Here is a 22,694-nt window from a genome sequence, read left to right as displayed (position 1 = left end):
AGAGTCGGAATTCCTCATTTAAACTAGGAATGGAGGAGGGAGTGGGAAACATTTTTTCTGTTATATAAATGGAGTTGGGGACGAGATTATATTCCATGTTCCTGCCCCTTCCCAATTCTCCATCCCATGCTTTTATATATATATATATATAATTCTTTTTCAAGTTTTTACCGTCTACTTTTTCATTTACATTTTTCGATTAAAAACCCTACTTTAAAAATTATTAAAAATACGAAAAATAAATTTAAATACTTGAAAGGACAACAACTGATTGCTTCATGGATTTCGATAATAAGGATTTATTTATTTATTTATTAATAAGATAAATAAATTTCCATAATAAGATTTGGAATTTCGGGATATGAATTAGTGCGTGGCCTAGTTGTTGTCATTTTCATTAAAGTTTAAAAGTATGTTACTAAACCAACCCACCAATGAAAAATAGCCACGTGGAGAGCAAACTTAATGGAGTAGATTATTTACGTTGACCATCAAGTTTTTTTTTATTATTTTTTATAGGAGTTTCAAACCTAAAAGCGCAAGAAAATATAGAAACTGTTAAAATATTAATCCCTTTAAAAAAGGACCTTCATTAATATTTTAAAAATTAAAAAATTAAAAAATAATTAAAAAATACTCTTAAAACCTTTTGTGGATTTTTAAAATAGTAACTTTTATAACAGCATTAAAAATACTTTTTATTACTATTCTCAAATTTTTTTAAATTTAAAAAATATATTTACCAGTCGAATTTTAAAAATATTTATAAACTTTAAATAATAACATTAGAGATGATATATAAGATGTAGATAGATGATTTTCGTACATATATTAACAGTGTAAACTTTTTTATAAAGATTAAAAATATTAATGCTACCTCCAAGGGATATTTTTTAAAAAATGTAAAGTATATTCATAATATTTTTTAAAGTTTAATAGTAAGTATTTAATATATATATATATATATTAATAGTTTAAAATTATTTTTGAGATAAAATAAACCAGTTTAAAAATATTTTTATTAATTTAACCAATTTATAATAAAAAAAAAACTTGAAAAACTGTTTGAAATAAAAATTAAATTAATTCCGACCGTTACCTGCTAACCCAGATACCGAAAAATGTTGAGCAATGATTGGCCAGGTTCATGGTCGTGCGTCGCAGTGGATACTTTCCTGGAAAAAAGCCGGCGATCCATGTAGTGGTTAAACAAAGAACCGGAACTGCTTGATGGAGAAAAGGTCGGTCGAGCCGAAGGAATGAAAGTCTTCCACCTCAGTACTACACAACGAAAGTGGATCGTCTTGTTACACGTGGCGCAATGTCACTGGCCTTCTGTTTAAGTTCCATCTAAGCCCATGGGAAGGCAAACTAAAATGCGTCGAGAAAAAAAAGAAAAAAATAAGAAAAAGGGGAAAGTTTTGTTTGTTTATCGAGAGGAAGGGGGGTTACTGGCGATCTCGCGGCCGGAGAGCGTTTTTTGAGAGAGTGGACGGTGTATTCAGCTATTTAGCCGGAAAATTATTTGCCGTCGACGGTGGAGATTTGTACGGTTGACGGAATAGGAATTTTTTCTTCCGATCCGGCGGTGTTATTTGCGCGGAAGAGAGATGGTGAATTCTGTGGTGGCGCGTGCTACGAGCGATATGTTGATTGGTCCAGATTGGGCTATGAACATCGAGATCTGTGATATGCTGAACCATGACCCTGGGTACGCATTGCATACGATTGATTGCTTCATCGTTTTTCGTTTTTCTTTCTTGTTTTTTTATAATAATTTATCAGTTTGAAGAAGCTGCGTTATCTGTTCTTATTTTCGTGTTTGGTTGCTGAGAATCTGTTCGGCACAAAAATAAATGAGTACTGGAATTCTGCTTTTGGAATTTTGAGTTTGTTGTGTTTTCAAACGGAAGGTTGAAGACAAGCCGAATGGAAATTGGCATCTTCCCCGTGTTATTTTTCTGCATTCAAATGGAAATTATAATTTGCGACTCAGCCACTGACCGTTCATGCATCCCGATAAATAAATGAGTAATTTCAGCCGGTTTTGCTCCTGACTAAGGCTGAGGATTTTCTATTAGGTTTTCGTTTAATTTGATTCCTTGACGAGGAAGAATCTGACGGTGCTTCCGTTTTTTCATTGGACAATGGGCTGGATTTATCATATCTCTCTTCCAAGTTTCTAACCTTTAGGCTTGGAGTTCACTATTTCATTGGCAAATTTTCAGGCAAGCGAGGGATGTTGTTAAAGGTATAAAGAAGCGCCTTGGAAGCAAGAACGCAAAAGTTCAACTTCTTGCCCTGACGGTAATTCCTAAGTTCTGACTAATTTGTAATTTTATGCAATCGGTGGCTATTGCCTTTATTGGCATTATTTACTCTATTAATTACTTAATTTTTTTAGAGGTATCTGCTAGAGGTTTCGGTAAAAGAAACATTCTCTTTGCATAAAAACAGAACAAGTTCTTTGATAGTTGAGTACCACGCATATAGATTCAAAAGTAATGCAGGGAGTTCCTAATTTGAGTTTATTGTTCTTGCTGATCCACTTATTAAGCTTGCGTTACCTTGTTTCCTGAAGCAATGTTCAGTTAACTTAATCTTGGTATTCTATGTTTTTAGATGATTAAGTTGATTTTTGATTTTGTCATATCTCTACATTCTAGCTGTTGGAAACAATCATTAAGAATTGTGGGGACATTGTTCATATGCATGTGGCAGAGAAGGGTCTTCTTCATGAGATGGTAAAAATGGTGAAGAAGAAGGTAGGATTTTATCTAGAATGTTTTTGTTGCTTTCTTGCGTCACCCATCGTTCTTTCCTCGAATAACATCTCAGCAATTCTGAGCATGATATAGCCTGATTTTCGCGTCAAAGAGAAGATATTGACTCTGATAGATACTTGGCAAGAAGCTTTTGGAGGAGCTAGGGCGAGATATCCACAATATTATGCTGCATACCATGAATTGTTGGTAAGTGTTGAAAAACATTCTTTTAAGCCCAATGATGCTGATTGAATTCATTAGAAACACTTCATTCTTTGAACTTCTGGCATCTTCGCAAAAGTGTGCGCATCATCTCGTTCTATTTTCTCATGGATGCACCATCTTCTGCTAGTTATCATGACATGAGTATGCGAGTCGATACCTTCTTTGTTTCAGCGTGCTGGGGCAGTTTTCCCCCAGAGATCTGAGAGCTCTGGGCCTGTATTCACCCCCCCACAAACACAACCGTTGTCATCTTTTCCTCCTAGTCTGCGGAACCCCGATCGTAATCAGCAAGATGATGCTGAGACCTCAACGGAGTCCGAGTTTCCGACCTTGAGGTGGGCAAACTTCTTTTACTATCATTTTTCATCATCACATTATTCTTGTCTGTTTTATGATTATAGTTAATATGGAACTTTGAAACTGATTTTGGTTTCATTTTTTCAGCCTGACTGAAATTCAAAATGCCCGTGGCATTATGGATGTCCTTTCAGAAATGGTTAATGCATTAGAACCAGGGAATAAAGAGGTACTTTATCAGTTTAAAACGAAAGCAAAACTATGTTTTATCTCATGACATATTTGGGATGTTTTCTTTATTCTTCTGTTAATCCACATGTTCCGTGGATTTCGACTCTAAAGATGTTGGATTTCTTCTGGCCAAAAAAAAAATAAAAAATGTTGGGGTTTCGCATCTTGCAGGCTATCAGGCAGGAGGTTATTGTTGACTTGGTTGAACAGTGCCGTACTTACAAGCAGAGGGTGGTTCACCTTGTTAACTCAACCGCGTAAGACCTCATATCGCACTTATAGTTGCTGCTATTGATAGAAGAAATGTTCTACATTTTTTTTCGGCTTCACGACATTATATTAATTTTGTTGGCAAAGAGCATTAGGGACTTGTCGTCTAAATTCTTTCTGCTGTATCCTTGTCCTTTTCATATTCCCGTCCACATTTCCTTACTCATCCGTACGTTGGGAGTTTTCCAAGTTAAAACAGAGGAATCCAACAAGAAAGCTCTCAATCTCGAAGCAACGGCCTTCTTCCATCGTCCCTTTTAGTGGCACTTCATTTCACCCAGGATTTCTAGTATATGCTCCCAAAATCCTCCATCTCCTTGCCTTTTAGATTTCTTCTGACGTTTAATTTTCAGTATTAATTGGGGTTTTGTTGAGTGAGTTCGCTTGAAGTATTATGGGGTAATTCAAGTAGAGCAAGCGTTGTATGTTGCTTTCAGCTGTACTTCTTCTTGAACAACTAGTCTATGAAATCTACACTACATTAATGAATGCCAACTGGAGAGTCACATTTTATGTATGCGTGTATTTGTGTTTATTTCGTAATGCTGGTGCAGAGATGAGTCACTACTTTGCCAAGGACTTGCACTTAATGATGATCTTCAGAGGCTACTTGCGAGGCATGAATCGATTTCTTCTGGGAAACCTGTTGCTCAGAACCCAAAGTCTGGATCTGCTACAGCACACGTTGGTGGAGACCAGCCCCTTATTGACACCGGAGATAACAGCAAACAGCCTGAGACAAAGTAATTATGTCTTTTGGAGTTGATTTCTTTTTGCAGTATGCTAATTCATGGTATATTGCATGTATTTGATTTTTGAATGTCAAGATTGATGCTTGTAAAGTTTCATCGGATGCTTAAATATTTGATTCTGGTCATTTAAGTCACGACTGCCTTATGTTTGGTTGTGCATTGACGTTTAATTGTTATGCAGAGCTGCCTCAAATGCCGGTGAAGGTTCTCAAATCCTGAACCAGGGGTTGCTTCCGGCACCTGCTTCAACTAATGGTCCAGCTCCTCCAGGTAGGGTTGAACCCAGTGTGGACCTGCTAAGCGGTGACTTCAATTCACCAAAGGCAGAGACTTCATTGGCTCTTGTTCCTGTTGGAGAGCAACAACCTAATAATCCTCCTGCATCCGATCAAAATGCTCTTGTTCTTTTTGACATGTTCTCTGATGGTAACAATGCCTCTAATCCTGCAAATCCCCCTCCTATCAGTCCCGGTGGGCAATCCCCCCACCCACATGCTTCCCAATTTCAACAGCAACAGCAACAGCAGCAGCAGCAGCAGCCAAATGTTCACTCCCCGCAGACTGGATTTTATCCAAATGGGAACGTTACGAACATGGGTTCGCCTAATTATGAGCAATCGATGTACATGCAGGGCCCAGGTTCTCCCTGGAATGGTCCAATTCCTCAGCAGCAGCAGCAGCAACTGCAGCAGCCCCCTTCACCTGGCTATGGTACTTTCATCTCATGCTCTTGCATTATTGGCTCTGATTGAAAGGCTAGATCATGATTAGAACATGGCAGAACTCTCCATCTTTGTGTTTCCATATGTGCTCAATCCTGGGAGTGACAAGTTCTCTATGTTCTTTCTGCTAATGTTCTGTTGCTTCTCTTAGTTATTGCATGAATTTCACCTACCATTTGCTTGGAATTTTTTTGTTGTTCAGGGTTCGACATGAACATATGCAAGGCTTACATGATGTTTGGTTGTGACAGGTTCGCAAACAACCGGTGCATTGCCACCTCCTCCCTGGGAAGCTCAGTCTCCTGATGGTGGCAGCCCAGTATCAGGTTCTCATTACTCTCAACCAATGCAGGTTACTACTCAGGTTATTGTCTCACACGGACTCGGTGGACATCCCCAGGGACCTCAATCCATGGGGAACGAGGTTGTAGGCATAGGTATGTACATCCAGTCCATGACGAGTGGTCAAATGTCTAACGTCACTAGCCATGTTAATCCGAGCCATCAGTTGTTGCACCCACAGCAGATCCCAGGCATGCAAAATATGGTCATGGCAATGCCTCCACAGCATCCGCAAGCTAACCAGATGACACAACCTTATTACCCTCAACAGCAGATGTATGGCAACCACAACAACCAATACAACAACCCTGGCTATGGCTATGGTCATGGTCAATCACAAGTGCCCCAATATCTTGAGCAGCAAATGTATGGCCTATCAGTTGGAGACGACATGAGTATGAGCAGTTCGTCTTCTCAGACTTCTGCTTTATCCTATGTGCCTCCCATGAAGCCGGTCACTAAGCCAGAGGACAAACTTTTCGGGGATCTCGTCGACATTGCGAAATTCAAACCCGCGACGTCCGCTCCTGGCAGAGCTGGTAGCATGTGAAATCATTGCTGCACCTTTTTCCTCTGGTTATTTTATACCTCCCCCTGTTTCACATTGCATACATATAGTAGTGTTTTTGCCTTTGGCGCCCCTCATTCTTGTTGCCTGTTTGAGTATTATTGAAATCGTGTATATTTCTTGTAGAGGGATGGAAAAAGGAAAAGAGAAAAGGAAAAGGAAAAGGCCTTGGGAGACCACTTGCCTTAAAAGTGGACTTTTGTTGATTTATTTTCCCCTTCATTTTTTTTGAAATAAAAACTTTAGTGTAAAGTTCATCTCTGATTCATTTTTAGTAATTTGAGCAATAAATTTTTTTGCTTGATCTGTTATAATCATTTGTATCTTTCATTGTTTTTCTAAGATTTCTTATCAGTTTGTGAAATATTTACATAAAACTAAGCTGTTTTCAGATTTGAATCGAAAAGGCGAAATTTTTGGCCGCATTTACTTAGATGAAAATTATAATGTGAACCTTTAACATTTGAGTTGAGGTATGAATTAATTTATCTAAAAAATTAAGAATCGATAGTTAGATAAGAGAAAAAATTATCGGTGCATATATTAAACACAACATTTTCATTGGTACGAAACTTTTTTGGTGAAGTTGAAAGAAAAGTCTTGAGAGCTTGTACCCAATGTAAACGATATTATTCAATTATGAAGATATGTATGTTCAATGTCTCTAATAATTGCTACTAAATTGTATCTTAAATTTTTTTTTTCTCCTTGAAATCCTCAATGAATAGGAGTCTAATAGGAATAAGTAGTAAATGTAACTGCCCAAACCCATTGCTAGCATATATTGTTCGCTTTGACCCCTTACATAACGGATCAAAGCGGACAATATCTGCTAACGGTGGACTTGGGTTGTTATAAATGGTATTAGAGTCGGTCACTGGACGGTGCAAGACACTGATCGGAGTAAGGGTGTAGGCGCAAGGTACTGGTTGGAGTAAGGGTGTAGGCGCAAGGTACTGGTTGGAGTAAGGGTCTAGGTGCAAGGCACTAGTTAGAGTAAGAACGGGTTGGAGTAGGGCCCTTTCCATAATAAACACGTTTTAAGACTATGAGACTGACCGATACGTAACATGTCAAAGTAGACAATATCCGTTAGTGGTGGACTTGAGCCGTTATTAGTAAAATTGTGGGTGAATTCTTAATCTCATACATGAAACTAATGTTCTTCAATTTTTTTTTAGAATATTACAAATATAAAGGTGCAAAATTTAAACTTACAAAAAAAAAAAAAAAATTGCCTTGACTATCATGATAGGGTGAATTATTAATTATTTTATTATTTTAATATATTATATTCGTTAAAAAAAAAAAAGAACTTATTTATGAGATTAGTCTTCNAATATTACAAATATAAAGGTGCAAAATTGGAAAATTTGTTATTATTTATCAGGCACATGGAAATATTAATGGAGAATTGGCCGAGTGCTATTAAAAACAAAAAAGAATTAAAAAATAAAATAGAAAACTAATTAAATTCCGGAGATTCGTCACCACGAGGCTACGAATTACCAAAGAAAGGCGGCCGGTAGTCTTGAAAAAGGTTGCTGATACGATACACCGCTGAGTAAGGCTTCGGCGCTTCTCCCTTTGCGCATCTCCGAGTTACCTCGAGCTGGTTTCCATTGATCGTGAGTGTTCTTATTGTTCTGTTTTGTATGAACTCCGATTTGTTCGAATTCTTGGTTCTTCTGCTTCTCGATGTCTAGTTGCTATCGATTTCTATCAATTTTGTCTATGAATTTCTCTTTCTTCATTTCTTTTCACCTCGAGTTTCTTCGCTAGGGTTTGATATTATGCATATTACAAATCCTTACGATTTTACTAATTATGATTTATTCTTGTATGGAGTTTTCTTTTTTCGTACCGGTTGCAGTTTATCGGCCGGTAATTTTGCTGGTTTGAGAATTCTAGGCTTGAAGCAGCTTGTCTCGTCTGGGAGAATCTATAATGCAGGTTAGCCACTATACTTAGTTATGTATATAATGAGTCCACACGAAGGGATCTGACTACGAGTATGTTGAGGATTGGCCAATTTAGGGAATGATCACGTGTTGATAAGCAAAATACCTCTTTATTGGTACGAGGCCTTTTGGGGAAGCCCAAAACAAAGCCATGAGAGTTTATGCTCAAAGTGGACAATATCATACCATCGTGGAGAGTTGTGATTCCTAACATGGTATCAGAGCCATGCCCTAAACTTAGCCATGACAATAGAATCCTCAAATATCGAACAAAGAATTGTGAGCCTTGAAGGTGTAGTCAAAAGTGACTAAAGTGTCGAACAAAGGGTGTACTTTGTTTGAGGGCTCCAGAGAAAGGAGTCGAGTCTTGATTAAGGGGAGACTTATAGTGTACTTTGTTTGAGTTGAGGATTGTTGGGAGTGAGTCCCACGTTGGCTAATTTAAGGAATGATCATGTGTTTATAAGCAAAATACCTATTGGTATGAGGCCTTTTGGGGAAGCCCAAAGCAAAGCCATGAGAGCTTATGCTCATAGTAATCAATATCATACCATTGTGGAGAGTCATGATTCCTAACATGGTATCAGAGCCCTGCTCTAAATTTAGCCATAATAATAGAATCCTCAAATATCGAACGAAGAATTGTGAGCCTTGAAGGTGTAGTCAAAAGTGACTAAAGTGTTGAACAAAAGGTGTGCTTTGTTCGAGGGCTCCAGAGAAAGGAGTCGAGGCTCGATTAAGGGGAGACTTATAGTGTACTTTGTTCGAGTTGAGGATTGTTGGGAGTGAGTTCCACATTGGCTAATTTAGAGAATGATCATGGATTTATAAGTAAAGGAATATCTCTCCATTGGTATGAAGCCTTTTGGGGAAGCCCAAAGCAAAGCCATGAGAGCTTATGCTCAAAGTGGACAATATCATACCATCGTGGAGAGTTGTGATTCCTAACATGGTATCAAGCCATGCCCTAAACTTAGCCATGACAATAGAATCCTCAAATATCGAACAAAGAATTGTGAGCCTTGAAGGTGTAGTCAAAAGTGACTAAAGTGTCGAACAAAGGGTGTACTTTGTTCGAGGACTCCAAAGAAAGGAGTCGAGTCTCGATTAAGGGGAGACTTATAGTGTACTTTGTTCGAGTTGAAGATTGTTGGGAGTGAGTCCCACGTTGGCTATTTAGNAGTGTCGAACAAAGGGTGTACTTTGTTCGAGGACTCCAAAGAAAGGAGTCGAGTCTCGATTAAGGGGAGACTTATAGTGTACTTTGTTCGAGTTGAAGATTGTTGGGAGTGAGTCCCACGTTGGCTATTTAGGGAATGATCATGTGTTTATAAGCAAAATACCTATTGGTATGAGGCCTTTTGGGGAAGCCCAAAGCAAAGCCATGAGAGCTTATGCTCATAGTAGTCAATATCATACCATTGTGGAGAGTCATGATTCCTAACATGGTATCAGAGCCCTGCTCTAAATTTAGCCATAATAATAGAATCCTCAAATATCGAACGAAGAATTGTGAGCCTTGAAGGTGTAGTCAAAAGTGACTAAAGTGTTGAACAAAAGGTGTACTTTGTTTGAGGGCTCCAGAGAAAGGAGTCGAGTCTTGATTAAGGGGAGACTTATAGTGTACTTTGTTTGAGTTGAGGATTGTTGGGAGTGAGTCCCACGTTGGCTAATTTAANTTCGAGTTGAAGATTGTTGGGAGTGAGTCCCACGTTGGCTATTTAGGGAATGATCATGTGTTTATAAGCAAAATACCTATTGGTATGAGGCCTTTTGGGGAAGCCCAAAGCAAAGCCATGAGAGCTTATGCTCATAGTAGTCAATATCATACCATTGTGGAGAGTCATGATTCCTAACATGGTATCAGAGCCCTGCTCTAAATTTAGCCATAATAATAGAATCCTCAAATATCGAACGAAGAATTGTGAGCCTTGAAGGTGTAGTCAAAAGTGACTAAAGTGTTGAACAAAAGGTGTGCTTTGTTCGAGGGCTCCAGAGAAAGGAGTCGAGCCTCGATTAAGGGGAGACTTATAGTGTACTTTGTTCGAGTTGAGGATTGTTGGGAGTGAGTTCCACATTGGCTAATTTAGAGAATGATCATGGATTTATAAGTAAAGGAATATCTCTCCATTGGTATGAAGCCTTTTTGGGAAGCCCAAAACAAAGCCAGGAGAGCTTATGCTCAAAGTGGACAATATCATACTATTGTGGAGAGTCGTGATTCCTAACAGAGTAGGGCTGAGTCAAGTAAAGTTTCCACCGATCACGCCTAAGCTTTTGTTTTTGTGTAGGCGTCAAGAGCAAGGTTGTTCAAGGAGTACAAAGAGGTTCAAAGAGAAAAGGTAGCAGATCCAGATATTCAGTTGGTTTGTGACGATTCCAATATTTTTAAATGGATAGCGCTAATCAAGGTAATCCTCTCAATGATCCAGATGAAATATGTGGTTNTTTTTTTTTTTTTTTTTTGCTTACCATGATTGATATGCATTTTTATTTAGGGACCATCTGAGACTCCTTTTGAAGGTGGTGTCTTCCAGCTTGCCTTATCCGTACCTGAGCAATACCCTTTGCAACCTCCTCAAGTGCGGTTCTTAACGAAAATTTTCCATCCAAATGTTCATTTTAAGGTAGAAGTTACCCTGGTCCTTTTTCTAGATCCTATGCTGACTATGAGCCTTTAGAAAGAAAGAAGAATACACCAAAATGTAGGTGCGATACCGTGCGTTTGTGGTTTTTTCTTGTTGTAAGTGAATGCAATGAAAAGACAGATGTAAGCCGCGAGAACGGTACCAAATCGAGGCTAACTCTGAATACTAGATATGATCTCAAAATAATAGGGGTTAAGGTTGACCGGTGACATGTGGGGGATAAGCTTGATCATGGGGGAGGAAAGGGCAACGCTAGGGGAGGGGGTACCGTTGTCCAAGGGAGAGTAGTGAGCAGCAGTATTTAGGTCGTTTTTTAATTAGTTAACAAATACCGTTGAGCATCTATGCATGGAGGGGAATATGGTGGAGAATATATCGGAGAGGTAGTATGTGAGATCCCATAGAGGAACGAGTGTCAGCGAGGATGTTGGGCTCCAAAGGGGATGGATTGTGAGATCCCACATTGGTTGGAGAGGGCAACGAAACATTCTTTCTAAGGGTGTGGAAACCTCTTCCTAGCTGATGCGTTTTAAAACCTTGAGGGNAGTGTCAGCGAGGATGTTGGGCTCCAAAGGGGATGGATTGTGAGATCCCACGTTGGTTGGAGAGGGCAACGAAACATTCTTTCTAAGGGTGTGGAAACCTCTCCCTAGCTGATGCGTTTTAAAACCTTGAGGGGAAGCCCCGAAGGAAAAGCCCAAAGAGGACAATATCTGCTAGCGGTGGAGGTATATGGGAGTTGCAATGATACTAGCGGTGAAGGTACCACGGGAGAAGAGTTTACGACAAGCAACGGGGTAAAAAGGAAGTGAACTCAATAGAAAGGAAGCGACCGGGATTAGGAGTGGGAAGCTAGATATTTCGTGGACTGCTTTGTTCATATGAGAGGAGTTCTTGTTGCAGAGCAATTCGGTGCATTAGTGAGCGGCAGTCTAAAGGGAGAGGGAGAGGTTCGGTGTGATTTTGATGGGAGGCTTGGATCCCGAAAGAGGGTGATCCGGTCACGGGACGAGTTGAGAACCCGAATATTCCTTATTCCAACTTTTGCAGAAGGCCATACTCAGTGAAAATTCATGGCTCTCCGGCCACTGGCATATGAAGTGCTTGTGTAACGCCATTGATTGAAATAGTATAAGTTGCATTCTTTGCTATGAACTATATTGATGAATGGTGATCATTCAACTTCGCCGATCCCTTTTGTGATTGTCGTCTTATTTTTAATACACGAATCGAACCACACTTATACTTATCGATGTACGTCGTTCCTGCAGACGGGTGAGATCTGCCTAGACATATTGAAGAACGCATGGAGCCCAGCATGGACTCTGCAATCTGTTTGTAGGGCTATAATCGCTTTGATGGCTCATCCCGAACCTGATAGCCCGCTAAACTGCGATTCTGGTGAGTTTTCATGGATTCCTTATGATGAATTTTCCTGATTTATATGTTCATTTATTTGAATCTTTGTGATGGCGTGATAATGTAGCAAAGTGGTTAATTGATCTGAAACCTGCTTCTGGTTGGCGATTGAATTAGTTCATCATTCCTAAACCATTCTTTTAGAGAATGATTTGCATAATAGTTAGAATAGATGCAAAAATTATGAGAAGAACACCGAGCTAATCGCTTGAGTCTATAGGCTACCTCTCCTCGATCAAACAAACTCTGAATTTCATAAGAGAATCAAGATCGTAGTTGCATCAGTTTGGCTCGGGTCTAGGCCGATACTGATGTAAACTAGCTTATTGATTTATGAATATAAAAACCCAATAGGACTAAACCAAGTTGATCAGCTAATGTTTAGTTGTATATTTTTAAATTGAATCGATTGATAATGCTCGAGATATTGGAGAATTTCATTCCTTAGGAAGGCGTTGTGCATTGTAAGCCAGCTTCAAGGAGGCAACTAGAATTCGATTTATAATAATCAAGGCTCCGTTCGATAACTATTTAGTTTTTAGTTTCTAAAAAGTGTGCTTATTTTTTCGTAATTTCTTTTGAATGATTTTCGTCTTTCTAAATGCAATATTTTGGTGAAAGTTGTGTTTATAAGCTAAATTTCCAAAAGTAAAAAATCGAAAAGGCTCGAACTTAGGTCTTGGGTGATTCAACTTAAGACCTTGGAGAGAATCTCCGAACATTCCAAGTACAACGGTATCATTTGGAGGTGAAATAACTAATGTGTGTTGCTCGGTTTCATAACCTTTATTCGGGATCGAACTCCGGTAACACATATAAAGTAACGCGAGTGATCTTCAATTCTTCTAACTGATTATTTGGGTGTTTACAGGAAATCTTCTGCGTTCGGGCGATGTCCGAGGTTATCAATCAATGGCAAGGATGTACACAAGGCTGGCTGCCATGCCCAAAAAGGGCTGACTTTCCATTGCTTCTTCTTAGTCAAACATTTGAATTTGAGGTTAGCTGTTGTCATCAAGGAGACCGTAGTATGTGTTAATGGCCATACCTACAAATTTGATAATCCAGACATCTTATGTAAAGTAAAGCACATTCCATCTTTTATTTTATTTTATTTTATTTTTATTTTTATTTTTATTTTTATTTTTATAGTTCACTATAATGTGTTGATAGTTCTGTCTTTAATATAAGAAATCAATACTTAATTAATAAAAAAATATAAGTGAATTGGTTGTTTACCTAATTAATAAAAGTGACGAGTATAATTAAATAATGTACATATAAAAATATTATTCTCTATTATTTCAAGTATTTAAAGTATTTATTATCAATCAAGAAAATCAATTTTGGAAAGAAGACCAAAATTAAATGAATTTCTAAATTGATTATCTGTTTGGCTTTGATATCATTTATAATAGCCCAAGTGGTTTCCATTCTTTGGGGGCATTTGGGCCATTTATAATAGCCCAAGTGGTTTCCATTCTTTGGGGGCATTTGGGGCCGAATGTCATTGTTGGCTAACTACTTGGTGTCTGACTTTGATATTATTTATAATAGTCCAAGTCCACTGCTAACAGTAATTGTCTGTTTTAGCTCGTTACGCATTGTCGTCAGCCTCACGATTTTAAAACGCATCTACTAGGGAGAAGTTTTCACACCCAATATTTTATTACCTTCTCCAACCGATATGAGATCTCACAAAACAAGTGAGTTTTTGTGTTCGAACAGGTAAAAATCAATCTACCCGTCAATTTTAGAAATTATACTCAAATCAGCAAGTGATTTTGGTTCAAACAGTGGTTAGTAGTTTGTGATATGGGCGATAAATTTCAACTCGAAAAATAATAATTTAGCCACATTTGGGGAGGATTCGACTCCGATTTACCCATTTTAAAAGTTTATATGAATTTTGTATCGTACCTTTTATCTTATTTATTTTCTTTCTATTTTCAAGTTCGATTTGATTTAGGTGATTCTATTTTTGTTTTTATATGCATGGGCCTGTGCAACATCTCTACGATAGCGTTACGACCAATTAATGGCACTTCCCTAAAGCAACCAATTGAATTTGTCCAAATCAAAGAAAGGCGATCTATCGCTTACATTCATCTCATAAATGAAAACTAAGCTACACGACACCAACATAACTCCTAACGTAAAAGAGTAGCCAATGCGGTGCCTACGCTATTTTTATTCCTATAAAGCTTGGACCCACGACAAACTCCTATAACGCTCGGAGCCAGAACAAATATATTTTGCTTAAAGACAAAAAATTAGATCAAAGTTTACCGAGTAAAATTTATTTTGTATTGTCCAAATTCTCGATATACGTGCTTCTCAAAAACGTCCCAAATCGAGCTTAATCAATTAGACCCAATACGCAATTCCTTCCATCCCCATTAATTATTTTTTTATATATTCTAAAGTATTGTTTAAATTTTAGTTAAATTTTTTAAAATAAAATTTTTTAATGCAATATTTATAGAATGTTGGTGAGGTTAATATAACGGTTAACATATTTATTTATAATTTCTTTATAAAATATAAAAATTTTAAATAAAAACATAATTCAGCAATTAAAAAAATCAAAATTAAACTAAAATTAATGAAAAAGAGCTCCTTTACCCGATTATTCGGCTAAAAACGGAAAAAGAAAAAAGAAAAAACAGAAAACTAGGGCTTCAATAGTTGAATTCCACGGCCATTCGCAACCATATCGCGTGTTGAACACGAACCAATTACATCCCCTCCCGTATGCGCCAAGGCATCATTCTTTATCGTTTAGAAGACCGGCACATTGTTAAAAAGAACAACCCCCACGCTCGTCAACCCGAGCGTGTAACACACTCTTGACTTTTAGGGTTTTGTTTTCCGATGTGATAACTGTTAAGGGATCCCCCAATTTTGCTTTCCACGTGGCGAAACATTATTGGCCACCGACCTCTTCTTTCTCATGTAAGTGATCTGGCATCCGGCATGGGAAGTTTTCTCACCGGAAAACATATAAATATAAATACATATAAATAAATAAATAAATAAATATATATATATATATATATATATATACACAAAATAGCCGTCCAAATATATTTTTATTAAAAATGGTAATATTTCAAAATTATTATAATTAATTTTAAAAAAAACTTGAAGGATGACCCACATTTCTATTCTAGCCGACAATCGCACAATTTTACGTCTCGATCTTCATTCAAAATTAACCGTTTTGAAACGTTTATAACGACTTAAATAGAGATGTTCCCGCTCTCGCCTCCCATCTCAATTTCGACAAATTATTAATCTATTTAAATAGGATGAAAGTATAAATTCCTAAAAATATATATATTAATTTAAAATAATTTTTAATAGATAATTTTTCATTTTTGTCAGTATATAATAAATAAAAATATAATATAATATTCCATACACACATGTATAAGGTGAAGAGAAGAGAACAAATATCTGAGGATAGAGACGGAAACAGAGAGTATAATCTTAGTCCGTCCTGGGTTTCGTGTAGCTAACACAATCTCTCCTTACTCTCTCCCAATCCTCTATTCAAACGAGAATTCTGTTCGAGGGGTCCGGAATTTGGTGACGAAAAGGAAGATGGTAATGAGAATAAAAACCCCCCACCAACATTCTCTCTCTACAAAACAAAAAAAACTTGTCTTGTTTTTTTGTTTCTCTCTCTTTCTCTCTCTCTCTCTCTCCCCTCAATGGGTTTTCTCTTTGATAGAGCTTCGAGCTTGAATTCTTCAATGGCGGCTGTCTAATTCCACCCTTCATTTCCGACAAAGCTTTCTTTCTCTCATAGTTTCATGGAGGATTGAATCAGAGCTCACGCCAAACGACGCCGTTTTCCGATGCAGTTCAGTAACCTCTTCGCTTCTTCTCTCTAATTNTTTCTCATGTAAGTGATCTGGCATCCGGCATGGGAAGTTTTCTTACCGGAAAACATATAAATATAAATACATATAAATAAATAAATAAATATATATATATACACACAAAATAGCCGTCCAAATACATTTTTATTAAAAATGGTAATATTTCAAAATTATTATAATTAATTTTTAAAAAAACTTGAAGGATGACCCACATTTCTATTCTAGCCGACAATCGCACAATTTTACGTCTCGGTCTTTGTTCAAAATTAACCGTTTTGAAACGTTTATAATGACTTAAATAGAGATGTTCCCGCTCTCGCCTCCAATCTCAATTTCGACAAATTATTAATCTATTTAAGTAGGATGAAAATATAAATTCCTAAATATATATATATATATATATTAATTTAAAATAATTTTTAATAGATAATTTTTCATTTTTTGTCAGTATATAATAAATAAAAATATAATATAATATTCCATACACACATGTATAAGGTGAGGAGGACAGAACAAATATCTGAGGATAGAGACGGAAACAGAGAGTATAATCTTGGTCCGTCATGGGTTTCGTGTAGCTAACACAATCTCTCCTTACTCTCTCCCAATCCTCTATTCAAACGAGAATTCTGTTCGAGGGGTCCGGAATTTGGTGACGAAAAGGAAGATGGTAATGAGAATAAAAACCCCCCACCAACATTCTCTTCTGCAAAACAAAAAAAACTTGTCTTGTTTTTTTGTTTCTCTCTCTTTCTCTCTCTCTCTCTCCCCTCAATGGGTTTTCTCTTTGATAGAGCTTCGAGCTTGAATTCTTCAATGGCGGCTGTCTAATTCCACCCTTCATTTCCGACAAAGCTTTCTTTCTCTCATAGTTTCATGGAGGATTGAATCAGAGCTCACGCCAAACGACGCCGTTTTCCGATGCAGTTCAGTAACCTCTTCGCTTCTTCTCTCTAATTTATATATATATATATATTCTCATCGTTTATGTTGTTTTTTTTTTTTTTTTTTTTTGTCTTTTAATTTTAAATTCATTTATTTATGGCTGATTTTTTAGTTCTTAAATGTTCTTAATTTTTTAATCTCGCAAAACCCTTGTTCTATTATTAGCTTATAAATTGTTAATTTACANTTAAAAATGGTAATATTTCAAAATTATTATAATTAATTTTTAAAAAAACTTGAAGGATGACCCACATTTCTATTCTAGCCGACAATCGCACAATTTTACGTCTCGGTCTTTGTTCAAAATTAACCGTTTTGAAACGTTTATAATGACTTAAATAGAGATGTTCCCGCTCTCGCCTCCAATCTCAATTTCGACAAATTATTAATCTATTTAAGTAGGATGAAAATATAAATTCCTAAATATATATATATATATATATTAATTTAAAATAATTTTTAATAGATAATTTTTCATTTTTTGTCAGTATATAATAAATAAAAATATAATATAATATTCCATACACACATGTATAAGGTGAGGAGGACAGAACAAATATCTGAGGATAGAGACGGAAACAGAGAGTATAATCTTGGTCCGTCATGGGTTTCGTGTAGCTAACACAATCTCTCCTTACTCTCTCCCAATCCTCTATTCAAACGAGAATTCTGTTCGAGGGGTCCGGAATTTGGTGACGAAAAGGAAGATGGTAATGAGAATAAAAACCCCCCACCAACATTCTCTCTCTACAAAACAAAAAAAACTTGTCTTGTTTTTTTGTTTCTCTCTCTTTCTCTCTCTCTCTCTCTCCCCAATGGGTTTTCTCTTTGATAGAGCTTCGAGCTTGAATTCTTCAATGGCGGCTGTCTAATTCCACCCTTCATTTCCGACAAAGCTTTCTTTCTCTCATAGTTTCATNTATATATATATATATATATTTAAATTAGGGTTTTCTTTTGTTCTACAGTATAAGAGACTGTTATTTTATGTGTCAAAGCCTGTTCTTATATATCTAATCTCTATTTTTCTTTGTTAATTTAATGAATTTGACTATATATATATATATATAGATGTATGTATGTATGCATGCATGTATAGGTAGTCTTATAGTTCTTCAATTCATACATAGAATTGATGGGAGAGAATCATGATCATCATGGAACTGATTCCAAGCCTGCAAAAAAAATCCATTAAGATTGACTCTATATTAACCGATCTATTTAGCTCGGATTATAAATGCGATGATCAAAAGAGTGAAATTTCTCCATTTGGTAAGCGTTTTACAGCTTATTTAGAGAAAATAGAGATGTCTTAATTATTGAGTTATATTTGTTCTGTGTTTTACGAGCTTTTGGGGTTAATGGGTATTTTTCGTTTTTTGGATATGTTGCGTTATGAGGGAGGGAGCTCGAGATGCGTGGTAGGGATAGCCTATAACTTAGTTAAAAGGTTAAAGATTCGAATTTTGACTGAATGTATCTAACAGTGGTTATGTATCTGATATGCACAAAAAGGATTTGAAGATGTGTTTGCCATTTGCTGATATTGATGATCTTCGTAAGATGGATGAACGTATACTCTCGGTCCCGCCGGTGTATGATTCGAGTTTCGACGAGCAGCGAGGTGAAAGACGTTGGCAAGAGAGTTCTGATATGGCTGCAGATCAAGGTTTTATCTTTGATGGCTGTCGAGATGTAATCAGTGGAAGAACAATGGCTGGTTATGCTTCTAATTCCAGTTGTGATCGGAAGGGAAAGAAACTTGAAGTTGCAGATAACTGTAATGGTAGGTTCTACTTGAATTTTCGTTTGACTAGACTTCTCTCTCGTCTCTTAGTATCTGTGAGATCCCATCTCGGTTGGAGAGGGAACGAAACATTCTTTATAAGGGTGTGGAAACCTCTCCATAGCTGACGCGTTTTAAAACCGTGAGGCTGATGGCGATACGTAATGAGCTAAAACGGACAATATTTGCTAGTAGTGGGCTTGGGGTGTTATAAATGGTATAGAGCTAGACACCGAGCAGTTTGCCAGCGATGACGCTGGCCCCCAAGGGGGTGGATTGTGAGATCCCACGTCGGTTGGAGACGGGAACGAAGCATTCTTTATAAGAGTGTGGAAACCTCTCCCTAATAGACGCGTTTAAAAATCGTGAGGCTGACGACAATACGTAACGGGCCGAAGTTGAAATTATCTATTAGCGGTGGGCTTGGGGTGTTACAAATGGTATCAGAGTCAGACACCGAATGATTTGCCAGCGAAGACGCTGGCCCCCAAGGGGGATGGATTGTGAGATCCCACATCGGTTGGAGAGGAGAACGAAACATTCCTTATAAGGATGTGGAAACCTGTAACACTCCAAGCCCACCTTAACAGATATTGTCCTCTTTCAGCTTTCCCTCTCGGGCTTTCTCTCAAAGTTTTTAAAACTCGTCTGCTAGGGAGAGATTTTCACACCCTTATGAAAAATGTTTCGTTCTCCTCCCCAACCGACATGGGATCTTACAATCCACCCTCCTTCGGAGTCCAGCGTTCTCGCTGACACTCATTCCCTTCTCCATTGAATGTGGGACTTTCAATCCACCCCACCGCTGGCAGATATTGTCCTCTTTAGACTTTCTCTTTCGAGCTTCCCCTCAAGGTTTTTAAAACGCATCTGCTTGGGAGAGATTTCCACCACCTTAATGGGATCTCACAAAACCTCTCCCCCATAGCAAACGTGTTTTAAAACCATGAGGCTGACAGCGATACGTAACGGGCCAAAACAAACAATATCTGCTAGCGGTGGGCTTGGCCTAGCTCCTCGACATATGCTGCAAAATATGTGTCTTTCATATTGTATTTGTACCTATTAGTTACTTTTGTGTTTTGCCATAACCAAACTATTTTTGGTATCTGAAACAGTTGCTCTGATATCACAAACCGAGCCAGGTTGTGCAAGTCCTGAAGTTCATGATATTGAGCCTGAGAAAAGCCTTGCAGCTCATCTAAATGGACACTTAAACATAGACCAAGAACATCATACTGCTAAACTTCAAGAAACTGGAGATGCTTCCATGGAATCCTTTGAAAGCAAAGTTTCATCATCCGAAAGTGCTGAATCAGTCGGAAACAGTCTTCATCGTCGTCGTTATCAAGGAACGTCGCGTCGTCGACGAGCCCCAAAGTTTCGTCTATTGACCGAATTGCTAGCAGAAAGTGAAAACAAGAAAGCTAAACAACCTGAAAGTTCTCCATCCAATGTCACTGCCAAGGCATCACGGCAGGCAGCTCCGAAGTCCGTAAAGCCATCTCGAACAAGTAAGTATGCAGCCGATCGTGCTGCTATCTTAGCACACGACAACGAGTTTTCGAGCCGAAATTCACGGTCGACGTCGTTGAATGCCATGGAATCTAAATCTAGTACATCTATGAATCCAAATTCAAGCAAGGAGTCTCTCAATAACTATGCCAATCTACAAAGGAACCACAAACGAATCCGTCGTGGTCGTCGTCGAGGAGAAAATGAGCAGCCATCTGACCGTGGGTCGTCCGATGACATCCCGATGGAAATCGTCGAACTAATGGCGAAGAATCAATACGAAAGACGTATTTCTGATGCAGAGAATCATATGCTTTGGCATAATGCTTCTATTCATTCTCAAGAGGAATCATCAAATGGTTATGATATACAATCTTCTGAAGGATTCATAGATCATTTACCTGTTTCAGAACAGAACAAAGAACAAGCTTGTTCATGGTCTTCTTTTGAAGCACATAGCCACAAACTTGCAGAGAGTTCATTTCCTAGCCGTCCTAACGTGGTTGAGCGTCATCAAGATCGTGTCGATTCGAACGAGTTGTACTCGGACGAAACCATATCAGCAATGCACTTGCTTAGCCTCATGGATGCCAGGACTCCATCTAATGCACCCTTCCAGCTTAGTACAGGATTTGAAACCGATACCAATTTCTCCGGTCGGGCTGTCTCTAAGTCTCGAAATGGATCGAAAATGAAATGCTCAGCTCCATCTGCGTCGAGCAACGACCGAAAGCCGTTAACAGGAACTCCGAAGAACAAGACAAGCATTTCTGAGACTGAAACATGTAGTGTCAACAAAAATCCTGCAGATTTTAGCTTTTCTGAAGCAGAAAATACATACATGATTGGAGGTAGAAGTCCTGTTTCTAAGAACAGATCTAGCTCTGTTCGTTCCGATGATCGGTCGAAACGGCCGAGGATCGTGTAGCACGATACCGAAAGGCTACATGGATCAAATAGACACAGATAAATCTGGTGCAATCCTTCCTGGAAGGATGTTTGGACATATTAAGCTTGTTTTGAGCAAATTTCTGCTAACTGAGCCATCCTTAGCATAGCAACAAGATCTTGGTGTCTTCATGGGCTATGGGGAAGGTTGCTAGAAATTCTGGCTTTTGTACTTCTAGTTTTTTATTTATAATATGTTCAGAGCATATTTGTAACAGCTTAGCTACTGCTCGTATATATTATCTGCATTCGCCTATTACGTATTATCGTTATCCTTACGGTTTTAAAACGTGTCTGCTAGGAAGAGGTTTCCACACCCTTACGAAGAATGTTTCGTTTCCCTCTCTAACTGATGTGCGATCTCAAAATCCATGTCTTTTGAGATCCAATATTCTCGCTGGCACACTTCTTGGTGCCTAGCTCTAATATCATTTGTAACACCTCAAGCCCACTGTTAGTTGATATTGTCCGCTTTGGCCCGTTACATAGTATCATCAGCCTCACGATTTTAAAAAGTATCTGCTACGAAAGGAGTTTTCACACTCTTAAAAAGAGAATGCTCCGTTTCTTCTCAAACTGATGTGGAATCTCACAATATCAAACATAAATTTATGTCGTAAGTTTTTTATTGAATATTTGATAATTAATAACATGCGATAAATAATCGATATGATACATTACAAAATTTATGCACACGGAGTGGATCTCTTCAATTCTAGCGAATGCAAGGGTTGTTGACTCCACATCGCGATATTATACATTTCTGATACACACGTTGTGACTATACGTCCTTGAGGGTTGTTGACTCCAATGTGGCTGGTATAGTCATGATGCCTCGAAGACCTTCGACTTGAAGCGCATACGTCGCGTAGGTCTGCATGAACACAACCCAGTTAAGAACCAAGAGTGTCTGACCTTAGGCTAAAAACAGATTCTCTATAAAGCTACCATGACTAGTCTACATTGGTGTCGAATTCGAGGATGTCTATCGTCTAGTTAAAACGCTAACAACCGAATGCTATTTACTAATTCTAACATAGTTTATGAATTTAGCGTTATCTCATCACTCCCGAGATTTGAATTGTTAATGTAACAACTCAAACCCACCGCTAACAAATATTGTCCTGTTTGGGTTTGGATTCCCCTCAAGGTTTTAAAATGCGTCGACTAGAAAGAGATTTCCACACCCTTATAAGGAATGATTCGTTCCCCTCTCCAACCGATATGGGATCTCACAATCCACCTCCCTTGAGGGCCCAACATCCTCGCTGGCACATCGCCTGGTGCCTAGCTCTAATACCATTTGTAACGGCCCAAGCCCACCGCTAGTAGATATTGTTCTCTTTGGGCTTGGTTTCCTCTCAAGGTTTTAAAACGCGTCTACTAGAGAGAAGTTTTCACACCCTTGTAAGG

The 22,694-nt window shown here is 38.0% G+C and overlaps 3 protein-coding genes across 5 annotated transcripts; all 3 read left to right on the top strand.

Annotated features, from left to right (window-relative positions):
* The first annotated feature begins 1,388 nt into the window (after positions 1-1,388).
* On the top strand, positions 1,389-6,476 carry LOC111805411 (TOM1-like protein 9). Its single transcript, XM_023690495.1, has 10 exons — positions 1,389-1,711; positions 2,229-2,307; positions 2,667-2,765; positions 2,859-2,972; positions 3,162-3,325; positions 3,435-3,516; positions 3,690-3,775; positions 4,343-4,531; positions 4,722-5,251; positions 5,514-6,476. Exons 1-10 carry the CDS (start codon positions 1,611-1,613, stop codon positions 6,152-6,154), a joined length of 2,085 nt encoding a protein of 694 aa, XP_023546263.1. The 5' UTR covers positions 1,389-1,610; the 3' UTR covers positions 6,155-6,476.
* Positions 6,477-7,633: 1,157 nt separating this feature from the next.
* On the top strand, positions 7,634-13,309 carry LOC111804967 (protein PEROXIN-4-like). The gene is made up of 6 exons (XM_023689814.1): positions 7,634-7,800; positions 8,021-8,125; positions 10,425-10,544; positions 10,632-10,760; positions 12,053-12,182; positions 13,072-13,309. Exons 2-6 carry the CDS (start codon positions 8,120-8,122, stop codon positions 13,158-13,160), a joined length of 474 nt encoding a protein of 157 aa, XP_023545582.1. The 5' UTR covers positions 7,634-7,800; positions 8,021-8,119; the 3' UTR covers positions 13,161-13,309.
* Positions 13,310-16,663: 3,354 nt separating this feature from the next.
* On the top strand, positions 16,664-21,537 carry LOC111805734 (protein EMBRYONIC FLOWER 1-like). 3 transcript variants are annotated; one of them, XM_023690951.1, is made up of 3 exons: positions 16,664-17,013; positions 18,520-18,752; positions 19,937-21,537. In XM_023690951.1, the coding sequence occupies exons 1-3, from the start codon at positions 17,009-17,011 to the stop codon at positions 21,259-21,261; spliced, it is 1,563 nt and encodes a 520-aa protein (XP_023546719.1). In that variant the 5' UTR covers positions 16,664-17,008; the 3' UTR covers positions 21,262-21,537. The 3 variants fall into 3 exon arrangements, with proteins under 3 accessions (XP_023546719.1, XP_023546718.1, XP_023546720.1); XM_023690950.1 differs by having other exon boundaries at positions 18,520-18,818; XM_023690952.1 differs by having other exon boundaries at positions 16,665-17,013; positions 18,548-18,752.
* Positions 21,538-22,694: the final 1,157 nt, after the last annotated feature.

The sequence above is a fragment of the Cucurbita pepo genome, chromosome LG11, assembly GCF_002806865.2.
Source record: "Cucurbita pepo subsp. pepo cultivar mu-cu-16 chromosome LG11, ASM280686v2, whole genome shotgun sequence".
Classification (NCBI taxonomy): domain Eukaryota; kingdom Viridiplantae; phylum Streptophyta; class Magnoliopsida; order Cucurbitales; family Cucurbitaceae; genus Cucurbita; species Cucurbita pepo.
Note: the sequence above shows the minus strand (reverse complement) of the source record. Positions and strands in the feature narration are given on the sequence as shown.

Excerpts from the sequence above, each read along its gene's own strand:
- LOC111805411 (XM_023690495.1), top strand. The coding sequence starts at position 1,611 with ATGGTGAATTCTGTGGTGGCGCGTGCTACGAGCGATATGTTGATTGGT. Across the intron at positions 2,766-2,858 it reads TAAAAATGGTGAAGAAGAAG|CCTGATTTTCGCGTCAAAGA; the intron begins GTAGGATTTTAT and ends AGCATGATATAG. Across the intron at positions 2,973-3,161 it reads CTGCATACCATGAATTGTTG|CGTGCTGGGGCAGTTTTCCC; the intron begins GTAAGTGTTGAA and ends TCTTTGTTTCAG.
- LOC111804967 (XM_023689814.1), top strand. Across the intron at positions 10,545-10,631 it reads AATGGATAGCGCTAATCAAG|GGACCATCTGAGACTCCTTT; the intron begins GTAATCCTCTCA and ends ATTTTTATTTAG. Across the intron at positions 10,761-12,052 it reads ATCCAAATGTTCATTTTAAG|ACGGGTGAGATCTGCCTAGA; the intron begins GTAGAAGTTACC and ends TCGTTCCTGCAG.
- LOC111805734 (XM_023690950.1), top strand. Across the intron at positions 18,819-19,936 it reads AGTTGCAGATAACTGTAATG|TTGCTCTGATATCACAAACC; the intron begins GTAGGTTCTACT and ends TATCTGAAACAG.